General features: G+C 43.5%; 1 protein-coding gene across 1 annotated transcript; it reads left to right on the top strand.

Annotated features, from left to right (window-relative positions):
* Positions 1-1,225: 1,225 nt before the first annotated feature.
* LOC100658787 (protein S100-A7-like) lies at positions 1,226-2,951 on the top strand. The gene is made up of 2 exons (XM_003414905.3): positions 1,226-1,396; positions 2,728-2,951. The coding sequence occupies exons 1-2, from the start codon at positions 1,226-1,228 to the stop codon at positions 2,890-2,892; spliced, it is 336 nt and encodes a 111-aa protein (XP_003414953.2). The 3' UTR covers positions 2,893-2,951.
* Positions 2,952-18,375: the final 15,424 nt, after the last annotated feature.

Here is an 18,375-nt window from a genome sequence, read left to right as displayed (position 1 = left end):
CCAGGAGCCTGGGCTGGGCAGAATTGTGGTGATGTGGCCTGATAGTGGTAGGCACTGGAGACCCAGCATATCTAGAAGGAAGTTTTGAGTATAGCTTCTTTGGTGTGTCTCCGCACCCAAAATGGTGCAATGTTTGGAGAAACTAATGAGCACTGCCACAGGGCACCCAGCCTCTGGGAAGATCCCAGGCCACGCTGCATAAAGGGCCTGCTTTGTGCCCAGATGCACAATCTCACCAGTTCTCTCCTTCGTGATCATCCTCAGCTCCTGTAAGTCTGTACCTGTCTCTGTTCTTTCCTAGGAGTCATGCCTGGGGCCCACCTGCTTTCATGCCTGCAGCCGTGGGGGAATAGTAACTGGCCTGGGAGTCAGTATGCATGGGTTCTACAACGTATAGAGTGGGACCTTGTGCTTGTCCTGGTAAATCCCATATCTGCTGTCCTCCACTGGTCTCAGTGGGGGGCTGGCTTGGCTTGGTGATCTTGTTAATCCTCTTGGCTCAGTATTAGGTGCTTTTCTGAGAACTGTCAGGTAAAAAATGTCTTCCTCCTGAGGCTCTTGATCTTCTTTACTCCCTGGTTTCAGTGTGCTGTTTGGGCACAAGTTCTTCCAAAATAACTTCTGGGAAGGCCTTGGAGGGTGGAGGGGTCAGAATCAGTGGTGGCTGTCACCAAGGTACATTGGTGGGGAATTGTACTTGGTCCTCTTATTGGGAAGGTGGGAGTTCTACCACTGTGTCAGATAGCCAGAAACCCAGGATTCTAGACCTGATTGCTCAGGCTGGTGGTCCTTGGTGATTTCCCAGGTGAAATTAGAGAGAATAGTGTAGACCAAAGGCTATGCTTGATGGGAATATCTTGCTTTGGGATTTGATATTTCTCTTTGTGATCTCGCTCCCAACTGGATGAGCCAGAAGACTTTGCATACCCGTCCCCTGCAGCTCAGCCTCTGCCCCTCACTAACACAGCCTTGATCTCCACTTTTCCCTGCCCTCTCCTCTCAGCCTCCCCCAGGAATGGTCTCAAGACCCAAGACTTGGTTCCACTCTCCCCTCTCTGTGACCAATTTACCTCACCATTTGAGAAAGACAAGTTCCTTTTGTTCTCTCTTAGCTCAGCCCTCACTCACTCCTTGGACTTGGCCTTGGCATTCAAACTCTCTTCAACCCAGTTCATTCTCATTGATTTCTTGTCTGTAGACTCTTTCTCTTGGAATAAAAGGCAAGATGAGCAACATTGCAGCTGAGAAAGTCAAGATATGGCACACTTCAGCTGAGAGTTTGGCCCTGAGTTTGGTCAAACTATTTCATGGATACACTGGGCATGATGATAAGATCAATAGGGAAAAACTGCTGAAGCTGCTGAAGGAGAACTTCCCCAACTTCCTCAATGACTGTGTGAGTAGGGGTCTGGCTTCTCTGGGGCAAGAAGAGGCTGTGTATATGTGTGCAGGGAGGGGAGGGGGTGGGTGGACGGAGTCCATGGGCTTTGGCATGTCTGAGGACCCCGCTTTGAAGTGGATGCACTATTTGTGATTGGCTGATCTGGAGTCTGGCCCTTCCTTGATTCACTCTGCACACCGCCTTTCTCTCCTCTTTTTACCTCCACACCCGAGGCAGGGACAGTCCCATGTGGAGGCAGAATGGAAGATTCTAGGAGCTCAGGACAAAGAGTCATGCTCTTTTTTCTCCTGAGCACCTGTTCTGCCACTGGGGCTTCCTTGCTGTGTGAATCTGGACAAATCACCCACAATATGATCCTTAGTTTTCTCATCTGCAAAAGGAGATAATAGAACTTAATTTCCTGAGGTGGTATTTGTTGAAATGAAATGATTTATCTGAAAATGCTTTGAAAATGAGAAAAAGTGGTGGACGTATTAGAGACTCAAGAAAGTGTTACGATTTGAAAATCAGTGAATAGACTAAAGCATCTGCCCTCCCACTGGTCACTGAGAGTCCCTCCAAGTGTCTGGTTGCCTTGGGGTAAAAGGTTGCTTCCTAAAGGCTCTTCTTCACATTATCCTGGGAGAAGAGGTTATTGTTAGCTGCTTTTCAGCATCATAACAACATGCAAGCCTCCACTGCCAGGAGAGTGGTAGCTGTGCACCAAGGTACATTGGTGGGGAATTGAACTCGGGTCTCCTGTTTGGAAGTTGGGAATTCTACCACTGTGGGAATTCTACCACTGAACTACCACTGCCCGTGGAAGCAAAGGTAACACGGTGGGAATCATGAGCCCTACAGACATGGCCACCATCTTTTATATGGGCAAATTGCATTCATAGCCCTAATTTCCTTTAACTGTTAGAAGGAATCATTAGCACAGATTGAGACTAAGGAACAGAAGAAATGGGGCAGAACTGATAGATGTTGATGGGAAAGAATTTAAGTGTGAAGAGCATTAGAGAATGAGGAGAGTAACTGGCTGGGCTGTATTGGTCCCCTGGGGGAAGAATGAAGACAGTGTACCTGAAAGGGAGGTGGTGGATGAGCCTGAGCCCCCTTGTCATTAACCAGTGTACTCCCTGTGCAAGTTGACATTTTGGCCAGAAATCTCCAGTGATGAGTCAGGGCTCGACTTTACTTGACCCCATCTTTCCATCTGCATAGCCTCACCTGACCAACCACACCTTTGGTTCAGACCTAGGTGTCTCTTCATCTGTCTCTATTCTCCTCTTCTCCTTGGATAATGTCTTTATGTTTGTTTGTATGTTTTTTTAACCCCACAGGAAAGAAGGGGCAAAAATTACTTATGCAATGTCTTTGATGAAAAAGACAAGAATAAGGATAAGAAGATTGACTTTACCGAGTTTCTCTGTGTAGTGGCGGACATAGCCACTGACTACCACAAACAGAGCCATGGTGCACCGCCCTGTTCTGGGGGATGGCAGTGATCCCAGGCCAGTCTAGCCTAGAAGCCTCCAGACACCCCCAAAACAATAAAGTATCTCCTTGCACCTGATACTTGCATTACTTCTTCCTTCTCTTTTGGAGGTATGAGTGTACAAATGGACAAATACTGACTCTCGGCTTTGTAGACTCTCCACAAGCGGGGTCAACCCAGCTGACATTTACTGCAGAGAGGCCTTCCTGGTCTTACCCCAGGCCCACTTCTGCTCCTCAGGGCCCCAATGTAGCCCAACTGCTGGCATCACAGGAGGGCCCTGCTAGTATGGCACATGCTCTTTTTTCTCCTGGAATAGAGCTGGGATCCTGGGATGTCTCTTTGTCTCCCAAGTGGTGCCTCTCTGTGCTTGAGTGTGTAGGGGGTGGGGCACCTCAGGTGTGGCACTGAGATGTCCATCCCCCACCTGGCTGTTTAGGAAAGAGCTGGGAGGAGGAGCAGATGCTCTATTTCCTAGCCCTTCAGTGCAGTCACTTCTAAGGGCCGAAGAGGAGTTGGATCTCTCCTCTGAGGTCAAAAGTACATCCTGGACCAAAGTCATGCCTTCCCCTGAGCCTGAGGCCAGTGGGCATTTTCTCTATGGGTCATTGTCATGAATGGGGAGAGACAGCAGGGTCCTGAGAACCAGCTCTGCCTGTAGAAGTCTATGGATATGATTTTTTGGGGCTTGTATGTGTAAACCTGCAGAATGTATGTATGTGTCAGTGTGCGTTTATACGTGTGTGTGTGTGAATGACAGGGAGCTTCTGCTTTGAGGTATTTCTCCTCACTGCGGTGTGAGACATGTGCACTGTGGAGACAGAAGTGAGGAAACAGTGAAGATTTGAAGAGGTTGTTTTCTAGTGGGGAACTCCCACAGGAAGCCGGTGAAAGAATAGGGCTGGTTAAGGTCCACAGTAGTTATGTGTTCCCTTATGGGTGCTGGAAGGAGTCTTGCCTCAGTGGGATACTTGAAAAACAAACTAACTTTTTTGCCAGATAATGTCGGAAGGGAGAAAAAAATTCCCAGTGGGGAATCCTCTACTTGGGGTCACACACTGCTGGGCACTTAGGACTCAGAAACCAACATGGCACAGGGGCTGCCTTCCCATCCCTGGCTCTCTGGAGGACACCAATCCCCTTGTGGCCTCTTCCCTGGGAAAGCAGTGGAGCTGCTCACTCTGTAAGTGGTCAAGCCTGAAAGAGACAGGAGGCAGGAGGGGTCAGTACTCACTTCCATCTCCAGTGCCACTTCCAGGCCATGTCCCTATACCTCCTCCCTGAGGTTCAGTCCATCTCGTTCCTTCACTCCTATCCACTTGGTCACAGTCACCTACTAATCTACTGGTCACAGCCATCTTTCAACCTGACCTGCTTTTTTCTTCTCTGTCCCACCAACCGGATATGCTTGAGATAGGATAATAATCAATTACTAATTAACTAACATGTCCCTGCTCACCTCTTCCTCCCCTCCACTTGGGGTCCCTTCCACTCTGGGCTTTGTCACAAGATGGCTGTACTCCTTTCTGACATTCTCCTCTCCACCTACTTCTGCTTAGTCTTGCTGTTCCTTTTCTCCCTCACTTTCATTTCCACTACTTTTCAAACAAATCAGGACCTTGGGTCTCTAAGCCTCTTCTACTTCTCTCTTCCTGTCACCCTTGGTTGCTGTCACCTCCTTCCCTCAGCGTACTTTCCATGATCCACCACCACGACTCAACTTGGCGTTTATCTTTTCTTTACCCACACCTGTCTTGCAACATCCCAGTTTAGAATCATTCTCAACTTTTGCCTCCTCTCTTCTGATACCCAGGGTGGTCATCCCTGTTGGCTAATTTTGTGCCATGGCCCTGAAGCTGGTCTCCTTCTTGCCTCCTTGACCACATTTTTCTCTGAACTCCTTCTAACAGGTATGCTCTGGGTATAGGACCAAGTACTTGCGAATCCCCACAACACTCAATGCTATTTCCTGCTTTCATTATATTTGCTGTCTCTGTTTCCTCTGCCTGAAATTTCTTTCTTAGTCTTGCCTGCCTTGGAACATCTTGTCTTAATTCTGAGTTTAAGTGTCATCTTGTCTGTAGTGACTATACTCAGAGGTGACCACAAGGATGTGATAACTTCCCCTCTTGTGACTCTATTCTCCATTATGCTTGTTTTTACTTCTAGCATCCACAACACCTACTTCATTTATCTGATCTCTTGTATAATATGAGCTTGTAAAGGGCAGAGACTGTTGGCACCCCCGGATCTTCAAAACCTAGCAGTATACCTGGCACAAAAGTAGGTGTTTATAAACGTTTGTTGACACAAAACTCCTCTGAAAATTGATTGAATTTAACCCCCAAGTTCTTCTGCCCTAGTGATAAGGGCAGACTGCAAAGTGGCTCTGGCACCTTTTGGAATATTCACAGACCCTAGTAGGTCTGCAACAGGCAGAGAGTAGGTCAGAACCCTGCGTCAGGCTAATGAAGAGTCCAAAGAGCCGTCAGGGTCATCCATAGAATCATGAAAATGGATTCTTGCAAAGGCAGGCATTGGAACCTGGGTGGTGTCTTAGGCTGGGTTCTCTAGAGAAGTAAACCTGTTGCGGTTGAGTTGATTCCAAGTCATAGTAGCCCTATAGGATAGAGTAGATGTGCCCCATAGGATTTCCAAGGAGTGACTGGTGGATTTGACCTGCCAGTCTTTGCCATAGCTGTTAACCACCGTGCCACCAAGGGCGGGGGAAGGGTGAAGAGAGAGAAAGAGGTTTATCTCAAGGAAATGGCTCATGCAGTTGTAAGAGGCTGGCAAACCCCAAGCCTGTGGGTCAGGTGTCAGGTTGGAGACTTCTCTTGGCTCACATAGCAGCATGGGCTGATGAATTCAAGACTGACAAGTCAGATGGCAAGCTGCTGGCTCATAGGCTGTGGATGTTGATGAATCCAAGATGGGACGTAAGACAGTAGTCTGCTGGCTCACAGCCTGAAGAGGCTGTTAACCGCAAAGATTGGCAGGCAATATGGCAGGCTGCTGGCTCAAGTCCCAAGAATCAGAGGTCAGATGATGATGAGTGGGATGCAGGATGAAGAGTGAACAAAAGCCAGAGAGCTTTGCCAGAACGTCCATATATACTGGATGCAGGCCAGACCTTTGAGGAAACCGCCTTACAACAGGTTGGCTGATCATATCAGATCACATCATGGAAGAGATTATATTATATTACAAAATGAAGGGTATACACATAATTACATAACTGCCAAATTACGTAACTGTCAAAACTACATCATTAGATAATGGCCAAAATACATCATTACATAACTGTCAAATCACTGAGAATCAAGGCCCAGCCAAGTTGAAAACCAACTTTATCAATCACAGTCCACCCCCTGTCAACTTGGCACCTGTATACATGTTCTTAAATCACATACAGTCTCTGAATAAAGATAATTATGGTGTCATACGTGCACCTGATGTAACTGACATGCATAGAAACAAAAGCCAGTTTATATCTTATATTTTATAAATGAAGAAAACAAAAATATTTGATATACAGATACAAAGAAGGAATGTTCATAACAATTACAATCCTTGTTTGTGCCACTGGGTATGTGGTTGTAACTGGTATTTAGAACTACCTTCTTCCACAACCTATTTTGTGTTTCTTTTGCCCTCAGCAAGCACTTTAGCTGGTTGTGTTTCTTTGTTTGGTGAGGTGACCCAACCTTCATTCTTGAAGGGTCTGGGCCATTAGTAGTCATGTCCGAATTGGGCTGCCATAGTTTTCCATTGACTTTAATCACAGGGCATGGTAGTACTTAGAGATGTCCTAAGTGATCTCCTGTATTCCAGACATCCTCTTCATTTCCTCCACTATGTAATATCAATCTTATTTCCACATGGTAATCAGGGTTAATCACACCAGCCAATATGATAACTCTCTTATTTGTCTGTTGATCCAGAAGCATGAGGGGTGGCCAGGAGGCATTCTTAACTTCCAGTTCAATGGAATCAGTGCTGTGCCTTCTGGTGGGTGCATTCCTCCCTTTGAAACTAAGACTGCTAGACCCAGAAAGCATAAGTTGAGGGGACGGGAAACAAAAACTTCATGATTGGGTCGCTAGGGGCAATAGTGAGTGGTGCCATTCCCATTTCCACCCCTTGATTCCTGGACCCATGAATCCTGGCTATGGGAGAAACAAAATCATATAATGGACCCTGGTTTAGAGTATATACAACTTTCTGGAGAACATTGCCCCAACCCTGCAAGGTATTGTCACCTAGCTGGTGCTTCAATTGTCTTTAGAAGACCATTCCATTATTCAATTAAGCCAGCTGCTTCAGAATGATGGAGAACATGGTAAGACCAGTGAATTCCATGAGGGTAGGCCCATTCTTGCACTTCTTTTGCTGTGAAGTGAGTCCCTTGATTTGAGGCAATGGTGTGGGATACCATGATGGTGGAAAAAGTCTGCTGTAGGCCCAAGGATGGTAGTTTTGGTAGAAACATTGCATGCAGGGAAGGCAAATCGAAATCCAGATTAAGTGTCTATTCTAGTAAGAACAAAATGCTGCCCTTTCCATGATGGAAGCAGTCCAATGCAATCAATCTGCTACCAGGCTGCTGGTTGATCACCTTGAGGAATGGTGCCATATCAGGGACTCAGTGTTGGTCTCTGCGGCTGGCAGATTGGGCACTCAGCAGTGGCTGTATCCAAGTCAGCCTTGGTCAGTGGAAGTCCATGTTGCTGAGCCCACAGATAACCTCTATCCCTCCCACCACAGCCACTTCGTTCATGAGCCCACTGGGCAATGACCAGAATGGCTAGAGAAAGAGGATGACTTTTTTCCACAGAACGTGTCTTCTTATCCACTTGATTGTTAAAATACTCTTCTGCGAAGGGCACCCTTCGGTGAACATTCACATCAGAAACAAATATATTTGCTTCTTTGGTCCATTCAGAGAGGTCTATCCACATACCTCTTCCCTGTACCTCCTTATCTCCTATTTTCCAATCAAGTTTCTCCCAAGTCCCTGACCAATCAGCCAAACTAGTGGCCACAGTCCATGAATCAGTACAGAATCGCACATCTGGCCATTTCTCCTTCCAAACAAAATGAACTGCCTGGTGCAGCGCTTGAATTTTTGCCCATTAGGACAGTTACCCTTCACCACTGACCTTCAGGAAGAAAGGGCCTATAGTGCTGCCAAGTGTCCACTTTTGAGTGGTGCCTGCATATTGTGCAGAACAATCTGTAAACCAGGCATGAGTATTCTCTTCCTCAGTCAGCTGATCATAAAGAACTCCCCATGAAGCCGTAGGTGCAGACTGGGAGAGGGTAGGTAACATGACAGAAGTGGAAACCCTAGGCATTTGGGCCACTTCCTCATTCAACTTACTTGTACCTTCGGGTCCTGCTTGTGCCCAGTCTCATATATACCACTTCCATTTAATGACAGACTGCTACTGTGCATGTTTGACTTTATGGTTCTGTCAGTCAGAAAACAGGGAATTCACGATGGGCACCTTAGGCCACAGGGTCACTTGGTGGACTATGGCTAAGCATGGTTAAGCGTTCAGTCTCTATTAAGGCCCAGTAACAAGTCAAAAGCTGTTTCTAAAAAGGAGAGCAGTTATCTTCAGAGCATAACAGGGTTTTGCTCCAAATTCCTAAGGGTGTGCACTGTGATTCACCAATAGTGGCTTGCCTTAGACTCCAAACAACATCTCTACCTGCCACTGACATTTCAAAACCATTGGATCAACTGGATTATGTGGCTCAAGTGGCAGAGCAGCTTGCAGAGCCTCCTGAAGCTGTTGAAGATCCGTCTCTTTTCCTGGGCCCCAATTCAAACTAGCAGTTTTCAAGTCACTTGATACATAGGCCAGGGTAACACACCCAGATGAGGGGTATGTTGCCTCCAAAATGCAAAGAGATTCACAAGTCGTTGTGTATTCTTTTTAGTTGTGAGAGGAGCCAGATGCAAGAACTTATCTTTCACTTTAGAAGAAATGTCTCGACATGCCCCACACCACAAGACCCCTAGATATTTCACTGAGGTGGAAGGTGCCTAAATATGCGTTGAATTAATTTTCCACCTGATAGCATGCAAATGTTTTACCTATAAGTCCAGAGTCATTGACACTGATTCCTTACTAGGTCCAATCAGCATAATGTCATCAATGTAAGGGAGCAGTGTGACGTCTTGTGGAAAGTAAACATGATCAAGTACCCTGCACACTAAATTATGACATAGGGCTGGAGAGCTGATATACCTCTGATCTAGGACTATGCAGGTGTATTTTTGGCCTTACTAGCTGGATGCAAACTGGTTCTGGTGTTCATTCAAAACCAGAATTGAGAAAAATGCACTGGCCAGATAGCTAACTGCATACCAGGTACCAGGAGATGTATTAATTTGCTCAAGCAATGAAACCACATCTGGCATAGCATCTGCAATTATAGTCAGCACCTGGTTAAGTTTATGATGATCCACTCTTGTTCTCCAAGATCCATGTATTTTTTGCACAGGCCTAATAGGCAAGTTGAATAGGAATGTGGTGCGAATCACCACCTGTGCATCCTTGAAGTCTTTGATAGTGACAGTAATATCTGCAATCCCTGCATGAATGTGGTACTGCTTTGGGCTTACTATTTTCCTAGGTAGGTGTAGTTCTAATGGCTTCCATTTGGCTTTTCCTGCCATAGTAACCTTTATGCCACTTCAGGGTTCCAATGTCGGGGTGCTGAGTGTTGTCGAGTATATCTATTCCAATTATGTATTCTGGAACTGGGGAAATCACCACAGGATGGATTTGGGGACCCACTGTAGCATGAGGCTGAGCTAAGACTCCATTAATAACTTGATCTCCATATGACCTCATTCTGACTGGTGGGCCACAGTGACATTTTGGGTGTCCTGAAATTAGCATCAGTTCAGAGCCACTATCCCATAATTCCCAGAAATTCTGATTATTTCCTTTTCCCTATTGAACAGTCAGTGTCGTAAAAGGCTGTACGTCTCTCTGGGGAAGGATGGGAGAAAGATTAACAGTATAGATTTTGGGCAGTGCAGTGGGATCGCTCATCAAGGGACTTGGCCTCCTCTTCATCTAGTGGATTGTGGGTCTGTAAACTCCCTTAAGTCTGGGAATTGATTGAGGGGCCATGACTCTCTATTCTGGCAATTTGAGTTAGACTGCTGTTCATTTGACCTAGAATTCTTCTGCTTGTACAGATCAAGTAAATAGTTAGTAAATTTACCATCTATTTCAGTCCTAGGGACACCATGATTAAGTTCCAACTCCATAAGTCCATATGAGTCAGACTGTTCTGATTACTGCTTTGACTCCACTGGCCATCATGGTAAGAAAGTCCACCTTGTCTTTGTTGATTGAGTGCTGCCACTTGGCCTCTACCATCACACCACCACAGGGTCCAATCGGCTCCGTTGTATTTAGGTGTCTTAATTTTGTTAGGAAATTTCCCATTGCCAAATGTAACTTATGTAAAATAGCATTCACTGTAGTCTTTACGGATGGTGGGGCTCCCTTCACAAATTTGTTCCCCACTGTTGTGGTACAAGGTGTGTCCTCTGGGCACTCCATGTGTGGGTCTGTGGGTCCACTCTACCATATCCCTAAGGCTTTGGACACCTTTTTCTACAGTATACCTAGGTGGGTCTGGTGCTTCAACACGATTTAATATGGGCCACCATGTAACCCATGCTTCAATGAACCAACCAAATAAACTATTAGATTATTTTCTAACCTCTTGAGCTGAAACATTGAATGAAGAATCTGAGCTTAGTGGGTCCATAGCAATAATCTCAGACTGATCTAACTTTACGTTCCTTGCACTATTCTCCTTTAAAAGTCTTTCTCACTCATATTCCCATTTCTGTTTGTACATATTAGAAAAGCCAAGGAGTTATTTTGGAATGTAGAGTACCTCTGCCTGGGTCACACTTTTTACTCCACTTTTTGGGACTCCCCGGGACTGACATCTAGTTATAGGTCTGAAAGCAAAAATGGGTGGTGGGGATGTGTTCTGAGAACATTCAGCAATGTCCTGTAAGGCATCTGTCTCAGTCGATGCCCTAAGCAATGAGTCAGATGCAGTGCCAGGCAATGTCTTAGACAAAGGCTATTCAGACACAGCTGGGTTAATCTCATCAGATGGGGGTGGAGAGGCTAATGAGTTTACTGGAGACTGTGATTTAGCAGACAAAGATGCAGTAATCTATTCAGATGGGAGTGAGAGGAATGGTTCTGTTGGCAGGAGTGATTCAACAGAATTTTGGGGCTCAGTATCTACAGATTCCTGATTATCTACCCTTATGTCCTCATCCCACGTTTATGGGTGCTATATCTTCCCAATCTATGCCCTCACTTTAACTTCAGACACCATGAGAGTTTGGGAATTTATTGTAATCCAGCTACTCTTATTAGACATTGGGTATGTTTCTGGCAATATTAGCTCATTTTTTACAAGAATAATGTTTTCTTCCAGGGCACAAGTGACAACTTTGAGGTCATTTGTGTGGCACTTGAGTCGTGACTCTGAGGTCCTGAGGTCATCTCTTTCTTTTATCATTTTGTCTAGCAAAAGTATGACCGAGAAACCAGCTTCCTTATACTTCTCATTCTGGCAAAATTCTAGAAAAGTATGAAACATACAATCATTCTGAGCTTTGCCTCTCACCAATACTTCATCTATTGGTGGTGGTATTTTGTGTATTTCTATTGCCACCTCGTGCCCTAGATTAGCAATGCCGTCTTTACTACTGGAAGCAGAGTCATCTACATCTTTAAGACTAAGCAGACTTGAGAATCAGTTTAGAAAATTCATCCTTTTAACTTTCTTTCCCTGGACCCACTCTTCGTGTGAAATGTCTTAGGGGGAATTCTCTAGAGAAGAAAAACCACGAAGTGTGTATATATCTCTCTATATACCTATATCTTTATCTATCTATCTATCATCTATCTATCTATCTATCTATCTATCTATCTATCTATCTATCTATCTATCTATCTATCATCTATCTATCTATCTATCATCATCATCTCTCTCTCTCTCTCTATCATCTATCTATCATCTGTCTATCATCATCTATCTATATATATTCATCTATTTATCAATCACCTATCATCTCTATCATCTATCTATATATCTTTATCTATATATAGATATATATATAGAGAGAGATTTAACTCAAGGAAATAGCTCATGCAATTGTACAAGCTGCAAATCCGTGGGTTTGGCACCAGCCTGGAGGCTTCTTCTGTCTCATGTAGCTGCAGGGGCTGACTAATCCAAGATCAGGAGGTAAGGCAGCAAGCTGCTGGCTCATAGGTTGTGGAGGCTGATGAATCCCAAGATCGGCATGCAATATGGTAGGCTGCTGGCTCAAGTCCCAAGACCCAGAGGTCAGATGATGATGAGTGGGATGCAGGATCCAGAGTGAGCAAAAGCCAGAGAGCTTTGCCAGAATGTCCATATCCATTGCATGTAGGCTACATCCATGAGGAAACTCCTCTTACAACTGATTGGCTGATCACATCAGATCTCATCATGGAGGTAATTACATTATATCACAAAATGGATGATAGCTACATGATTACATAACTGCCAAATTACATCATTACATAACTGTCAGAGTATATCATTACATAACTGTCAAAACACTGAGGACCATGGCCCAGCCAAGTTGACACACAACCTTTAAATTCTCCTGTTTCTGCATGGATCCACAATTGTTGCTTCAATTCTGAGCAGCACGGCTGACATGAGGCTGGAATGATAGACAACTCACTGCCAGAGCAGGGCCTCTAGATTTTGAACCTCCCACTCTCTTACTAATCCTTCTAGCTTCAGTGCTGAGCTTCCCTCCACAAGCTGTGTTCACTTTATACCTTCTGCTCACACTGGTTTTAGGACTTAACAATCTCTATTATTTTTTCTGTTTTTGTTTGTTTGTCTCCACCCTGAGATGTGAGCTTCTCGAAGTCAGGACTTTTGGAACTGGCATATAACTCATGTGTGTTGGTCTGTAAATATTCTGACAGGTGCCAGAGGCACTTGGCAGTCTGCCTTATTCACTAGGGGAGAGGAGCTTCGGGTTAAATTGAATTAATTTTCAGAGGAGTTTAGTGTCAAGTGCATGGCTCAGCTGTGAACGAAGCAACTGGGACAGTGAACTCAGCCACATATGTGAGCTCAAAATTTTAATTAGAAAAAAAAAAAAGTTCATCAAAAATTTCTTTTAGAAATTGTCAAGAAAGGAGAGACTGAAAGGGCTGACTCAAGACGGGGAGAGTAAGTGGGAGTAGGGAGTGAGATGTATGTAAACTTATATGTGACAGACTGATTGGATTTGTAAACGTTCACTTGAAGCTTAATAAAAGTTATTAAAAAAAAAATTTCTTTTAGAAGGATCAGCACAGAGCTAGATCCAATGACGCAGAGGTTGAAGATGTCCTAAATGTCCAACTTTTCCAAACTGCTGTACCACTCTATCATCTCTAACATCAACTAATCCCTCTCCCTTCAATACTCTCCCTCCCTTCTTTGGGTTCTGTAATTCACTGCAACGTCTCACAGAACTCACAAACCATATAAAGAAATGGCTCACGAAGTTGTAGAGGCTAGCAAGTCCCAAATCTGAGTCAGGTGGAAGCTTCTCCTGACCCATGTGCCTACAGGGTCTGATGAACCCAAACTGGCAGTTCAGACCCCTGCGGGCTCACAAGGCTGCAGAATGAGGTCAGATGATAAGCTGCTGGTCCATGGGGCTGTGGAGGTCTGCGAATCCCATAAAAGGCAGGTCAGACAGTAGGGCTCTGGCTGAAGTCCCAAGCACTGGGGGTCAATTGGTCATGAACCAGATTTGGGATTCAGATGCAGAGAGAGAGAATCCTGCCAGGTCATCCACACATACACGTTACATGTAGGCCACACCGCAGGGAAGGGCATAACTTGAGTAAGGGTCAGACTTGAGTCAAGCCCTCCTGCAAAGCTGCAATCCAAGACACACCGTACACCAATCTTGCCTCATCAGCATTAGAGATCAGAACCCACGACCCAAAAAATGGAGGAGAACCATATAATATTGGGAATCGTGGTCTAGGCAAATTGGCACATAACCCTTAACCATCACATTATCCATATACCTGATTTGCATAGTCCCATTCCATTATTGTGTGTGAGTCACAAAGACCATGGCTAGAAGGGACATATGAGGTAATTCATTACACCACACCTGTGTTTTAATTTTCAGGGAATTCCAAGGAAATAGATGGGAGCCTAGAGTTACAGTTTAGATTCGTGAGCAAAGGGCAATACAGAGTAGTGTTTAAGAGTCTGAGTTTTGGAGTTAGGCTCATTTATGTTTGGGTCTTTTTAAGGCCTTGCTGGTGTATGAAGTCTTTCACTGAAAAGCAGTTGGCAACTATTTCTGTTATTATTACTTTTTGTGTTGTTATTGTATTGGTTTGGAGATCTTCTTCGATAATTACCAATTCTCCCAAACTCAGGTCATAGTTGCTTTTTAGGGAGATGTTGCCACTCCAAGGAGAACTAAAGAATCCTGTGTTCACATGAGATGCCATTACCTCTTGCCCAGAGGCATAAGCATGACCTGTTGGGGAATACTTTGTTTGAGGTACTGAATGCTCCTGCCTTTCTCCTACCACCCACTCTGCCTCCTGCTTCCCATCTCTGGCTCGCATCAATAGACAATCCTTTGTAGGAGTCCTTTCTTCTTGCCTTGAGTCAGTGGGGCTTAGGGCTCTTTTATGCTGATGATGATCCTTCTTTTTATAGAACCATTGTAGCAGCCATTCCTCCTTTATAGTTTACAAAGATATACAAACAGCAAAAGGATTTTATTGCAGCATTTTTTTATTCTAATAAAAATAATCAGCAAATGAATGTTCAAGCTGAACAGAAGATTTCAAAGAGCTGCTCGAAAAAACAAAGTAAGGTATTATGCTGACATGTGTAAAGAGCTGGAGATAGAAAACCAAGGGGAAGGACATACTCAAGATTTCTTGAGCTGAAAGAACTGAAGAAAAAATTCAAGTCTTGAATTGTAATGCTCAAGGATTCTAGGGGGGAAATATTAAACGATACAGAAAGCATACAAAGAAGATGGAAGGAATATAGAATCTTGATGCCAAAAAGAGTTGGTCAATGTTCACCTGTTTCAGGAGGTAGCAAATGATCAGGAACCAATGGTACTGAAGGAAGAAGTCCAAGCTGCACTGATGTCAGTGGCAAAAAACAAGGCTCCAGGAATTGAAGGAATATCAATTTAGATGTTTCAACAAATGAACACAGCAGTGGAACTGCTCACTCATCTATGCCAAGAAATCTGGATGGCAGCTACCTGGTCAATCGGCTGGAAGACATCCATATTTTTGCCTATTACCGAGAGAGGTGATCCAACTGAATGTGGAAATTATCGAACAATTTCATTAATATCACATGTAAGTAATATTTTGCTGGAGGTCATTCAATAGTGGCTGCAGCAGTATATCAACAGGAAACTTCCAGAAATTCAAGCTGGGTTTATAAGAGGACATGGAACCAGGGATATCACTGTTGATCTTGTAGGGATCCTGGCTGAAAGCAGAGAATACCAGAAAGATGTTTACCTGTGTTTTATTGACTACACTAAGGCATTTGACTGTGTGGATCATAACAAATTATGGATAACATTGTAGAGAATGGGAATTCAGGAACACCTAATATTTAAAAAAATAAAAATAATTTTTTTTTTTTTTTGATATTGCTCATGAGGAATCTGTACATGGATCAAGAGGCAGTCATTAGAACAGAACAAGGGATACTGCATGGTTTAAAGCCAGGAAGGGTGTGCATCAGGGCTATATCCTTTCACAGTAACTATTCAACCTGTATGCTGAGGAAATAATCTGAGAAGCTATACAGTGTGAGGAAGAATGGGACGTCAGGATTGGAGGACCGCATGGACTGAATTGTGTCTCCCCAAAATATCCCTCAACCTGGCTAGGTCATGATTCCCTTGTAGGATTTTTACCATTGTCTATCATTTTATCTTCTGATGTGATTTCCCTATGTGTTGTAAATCCTAACACTATGGTATAATAAGATGGATTAGCTGCAGTTATATTGATGAGGCCTAAACCAACTTCTTTTGAGATATAAAAGAGAGAAGCAAGCAGAGAGATATGGGAAATTCATACCACCAAGAAAGCAGTGCTGGGAGCAGAGCACACCCTTTGGATCTGAGGCTCCTGTGCTGAGATGCACCCAGATCAAGGGAAGACTGATGCATCACAAAGACCTTCTTTCAGAGCCAACAGAGAGAGAGAAAGCCTTCTCCTAGAGCTGGTGCCCTGAATTTGAACTTTTAGATTACTGGACTGTGAGAGAATAAATTTCTCATTGTTAAATCCATCCCTTTTGTGGCATTTCTGTTATAGCAGCACTAGATGACTAAGACAGAGGAAGACTCATTAACAACCTGCATTATGCAGATGATACAACCTTGCTTGCTGAAAGTGAAGAGAACTCGAAGCACTTACTGATGAAGATCAAAGACCACAGCCTTTAGTATGGATTTCAGCTCAACATAAAGAAAACAAAAATCCTCACAACTGGACCACTAAGCAACATCATGATTAAGGGAAAAAAGATTGAGGGTGTCAAGGATTTCATTTTACTTGGATTCACAATCAACACACATGGAAGCTGCAGTCAAGATATCACAGGATGCATTGCACTTGGCAAATCAGCTGCAAAAGACCTCTTTAAAGTGTTGAAAATCAAAGATGTCACCTTGAAGACTAAGGTGTGCCTGACCCAAGCCATGGTGTTTTCAATTGCCTCATATGCATGTGAAAGCTGGAGAATGAATAAGGAAGACAGAAGAAGAATGGCTGCCTTTGAATTGTGGTGATGGTGAAGAATGCTGAATATACATACCATGGACTTTCAGAAGAAGGAACAAATCTGTTTTGGAAGAGGTACAAGCAGAATGCTCCTTAGAAGCAAGGATGGTGAGACTACATCTCACATGCTTTGATCTTGTTATCAGGAGGGATCAGTCCCTGGCGAAGGACATCATGCTTTGGTAAAAGACAGGGTCAGCAAAAAAAGGAAGCCCCTCAATGAGATGAACTGGTGCAGTGGCTGCAACAATGGGCTCAAGCATAGCAACCGTTGTGAGGATGGGGTCACTATGGGTCGCTATGGGTAGCATGGGGTCGCTATGGGTTGGAACCAACTTGAGGGCACCTAAGAACAACAAATAAATGTTCAGTCAAAAAGTATTGGGTAAACAAATTCTGGAAAGTGTGTACTATGGAATACTGTGTATCACTGAAAAGAATGAAATAAGCCCATGTCGTTGTCCTGGGAATGTTCAGCATGTAGAATGATGCCTGGCACATCAAAAACAAAGAAACAAACAAAAAGCCGTTGCTGTCGAGTTGATCCTGACTTACAGCCCTGGTGGCGCAGTGGTTGATTGTTTGGCTGCCAACCAAAGGATCAGCAGTTTGAATCCAGCAACCATGCCTTGGAAATCCTGTGGGCAGCTCTACTCTGTCCTATAGGGCTGTCATAAGCCTGACACAGAGTTGGCTCTTAATAAATATTTGTTTAACGAATATTATGATTGACATAATGTCAAATGAAGAATGGATTTTCAGGATGCATGCATAGTGGCTTCAGATTTCATTAAATCACCCCCCCATGTGAAAAAAAAAAAAGATTTTTTTTTTTTTTTTGGAGATACAGAAAATAATTCTGCACGGTATATCTTTGGATGATGAAACTGTGCTGGGCTAGCTTCTGTGTTTTTTAAAAGAATAATTTTATTGTCTCCTTATCTCATACTACCCAAATGAATCTCCATTTACAGGTTCTAATGTGAAATTAGAGTGTATAATTAAATTATATTTAATATTAGTTTTCAAATAATAGTTTATAATGCATCAAATATATACCTCAATTATTATTTTCAATATTTCCTTAAATTTGATCTCAAATTTTAGTTTCTTATAAGTCATGAATCCTAATGTGTCAGTATCTTTAGATAACACAGTGAGACTTTTGAAAAAAACTTGAGTATTTACAAAGTTATAATAAGTTGCATATAGATTTTTTTCTTTTTTTTACATACTTTTCCCAGTTTGAAGTAACTGTTTTACTAACCTATAAGTTTTTTTTTTTAATTGTGCTTTTTTTTTTAGGTGAAAGTTTGCAGAGCAAATTAGTTTCTCATTAAGTGATTAATTCACAAACTGTTTTGTGACATTGGATGCCAACTTGCGATGTGCCAACATTCTCCCCTTCTCCACCCCAGGCTCCCTGTTTCCATTCATCAGTTTTCCAATCCCTTCCTGCCTTCTTGTCTTTGCTTTTGGTCTACTGTGCCCATTTTGTCAGGTATACATGATTACACTTCCAAGCACATTCTTCATGTGTGTTGCTGTTGGTCATTATAGACCTGTCTGATCTT

Source organism: Loxodonta africana, chromosome 3 (assembly GCF_030014295.1).
Source record: "Loxodonta africana isolate mLoxAfr1 chromosome 3, mLoxAfr1.hap2, whole genome shotgun sequence".
NCBI classification, from domain to species: Eukaryota; Metazoa; Chordata; class Mammalia; order Proboscidea; family Elephantidae; genus Loxodonta; species Loxodonta africana.
This window is presented reverse-complemented; position numbering and strand designations above follow the sequence as displayed.

Bases quoted from the DNA above. Each gene is read 5' to 3' on its own strand.
- LOC100658787 (XM_003414905.3), top strand. From the start codon at position 1,226: ATGAGCAACATTGCAGCTGAGAAAGTCAAGATATGGCACACTTCAGCT. The intron at 1,397-2,727 runs GTGAGTAGGGGT...TTAACCCCACAG, and splicing joins CCAACTTCCTCAATGACTGT to GAAAGAAGGGGCAAAAATTA.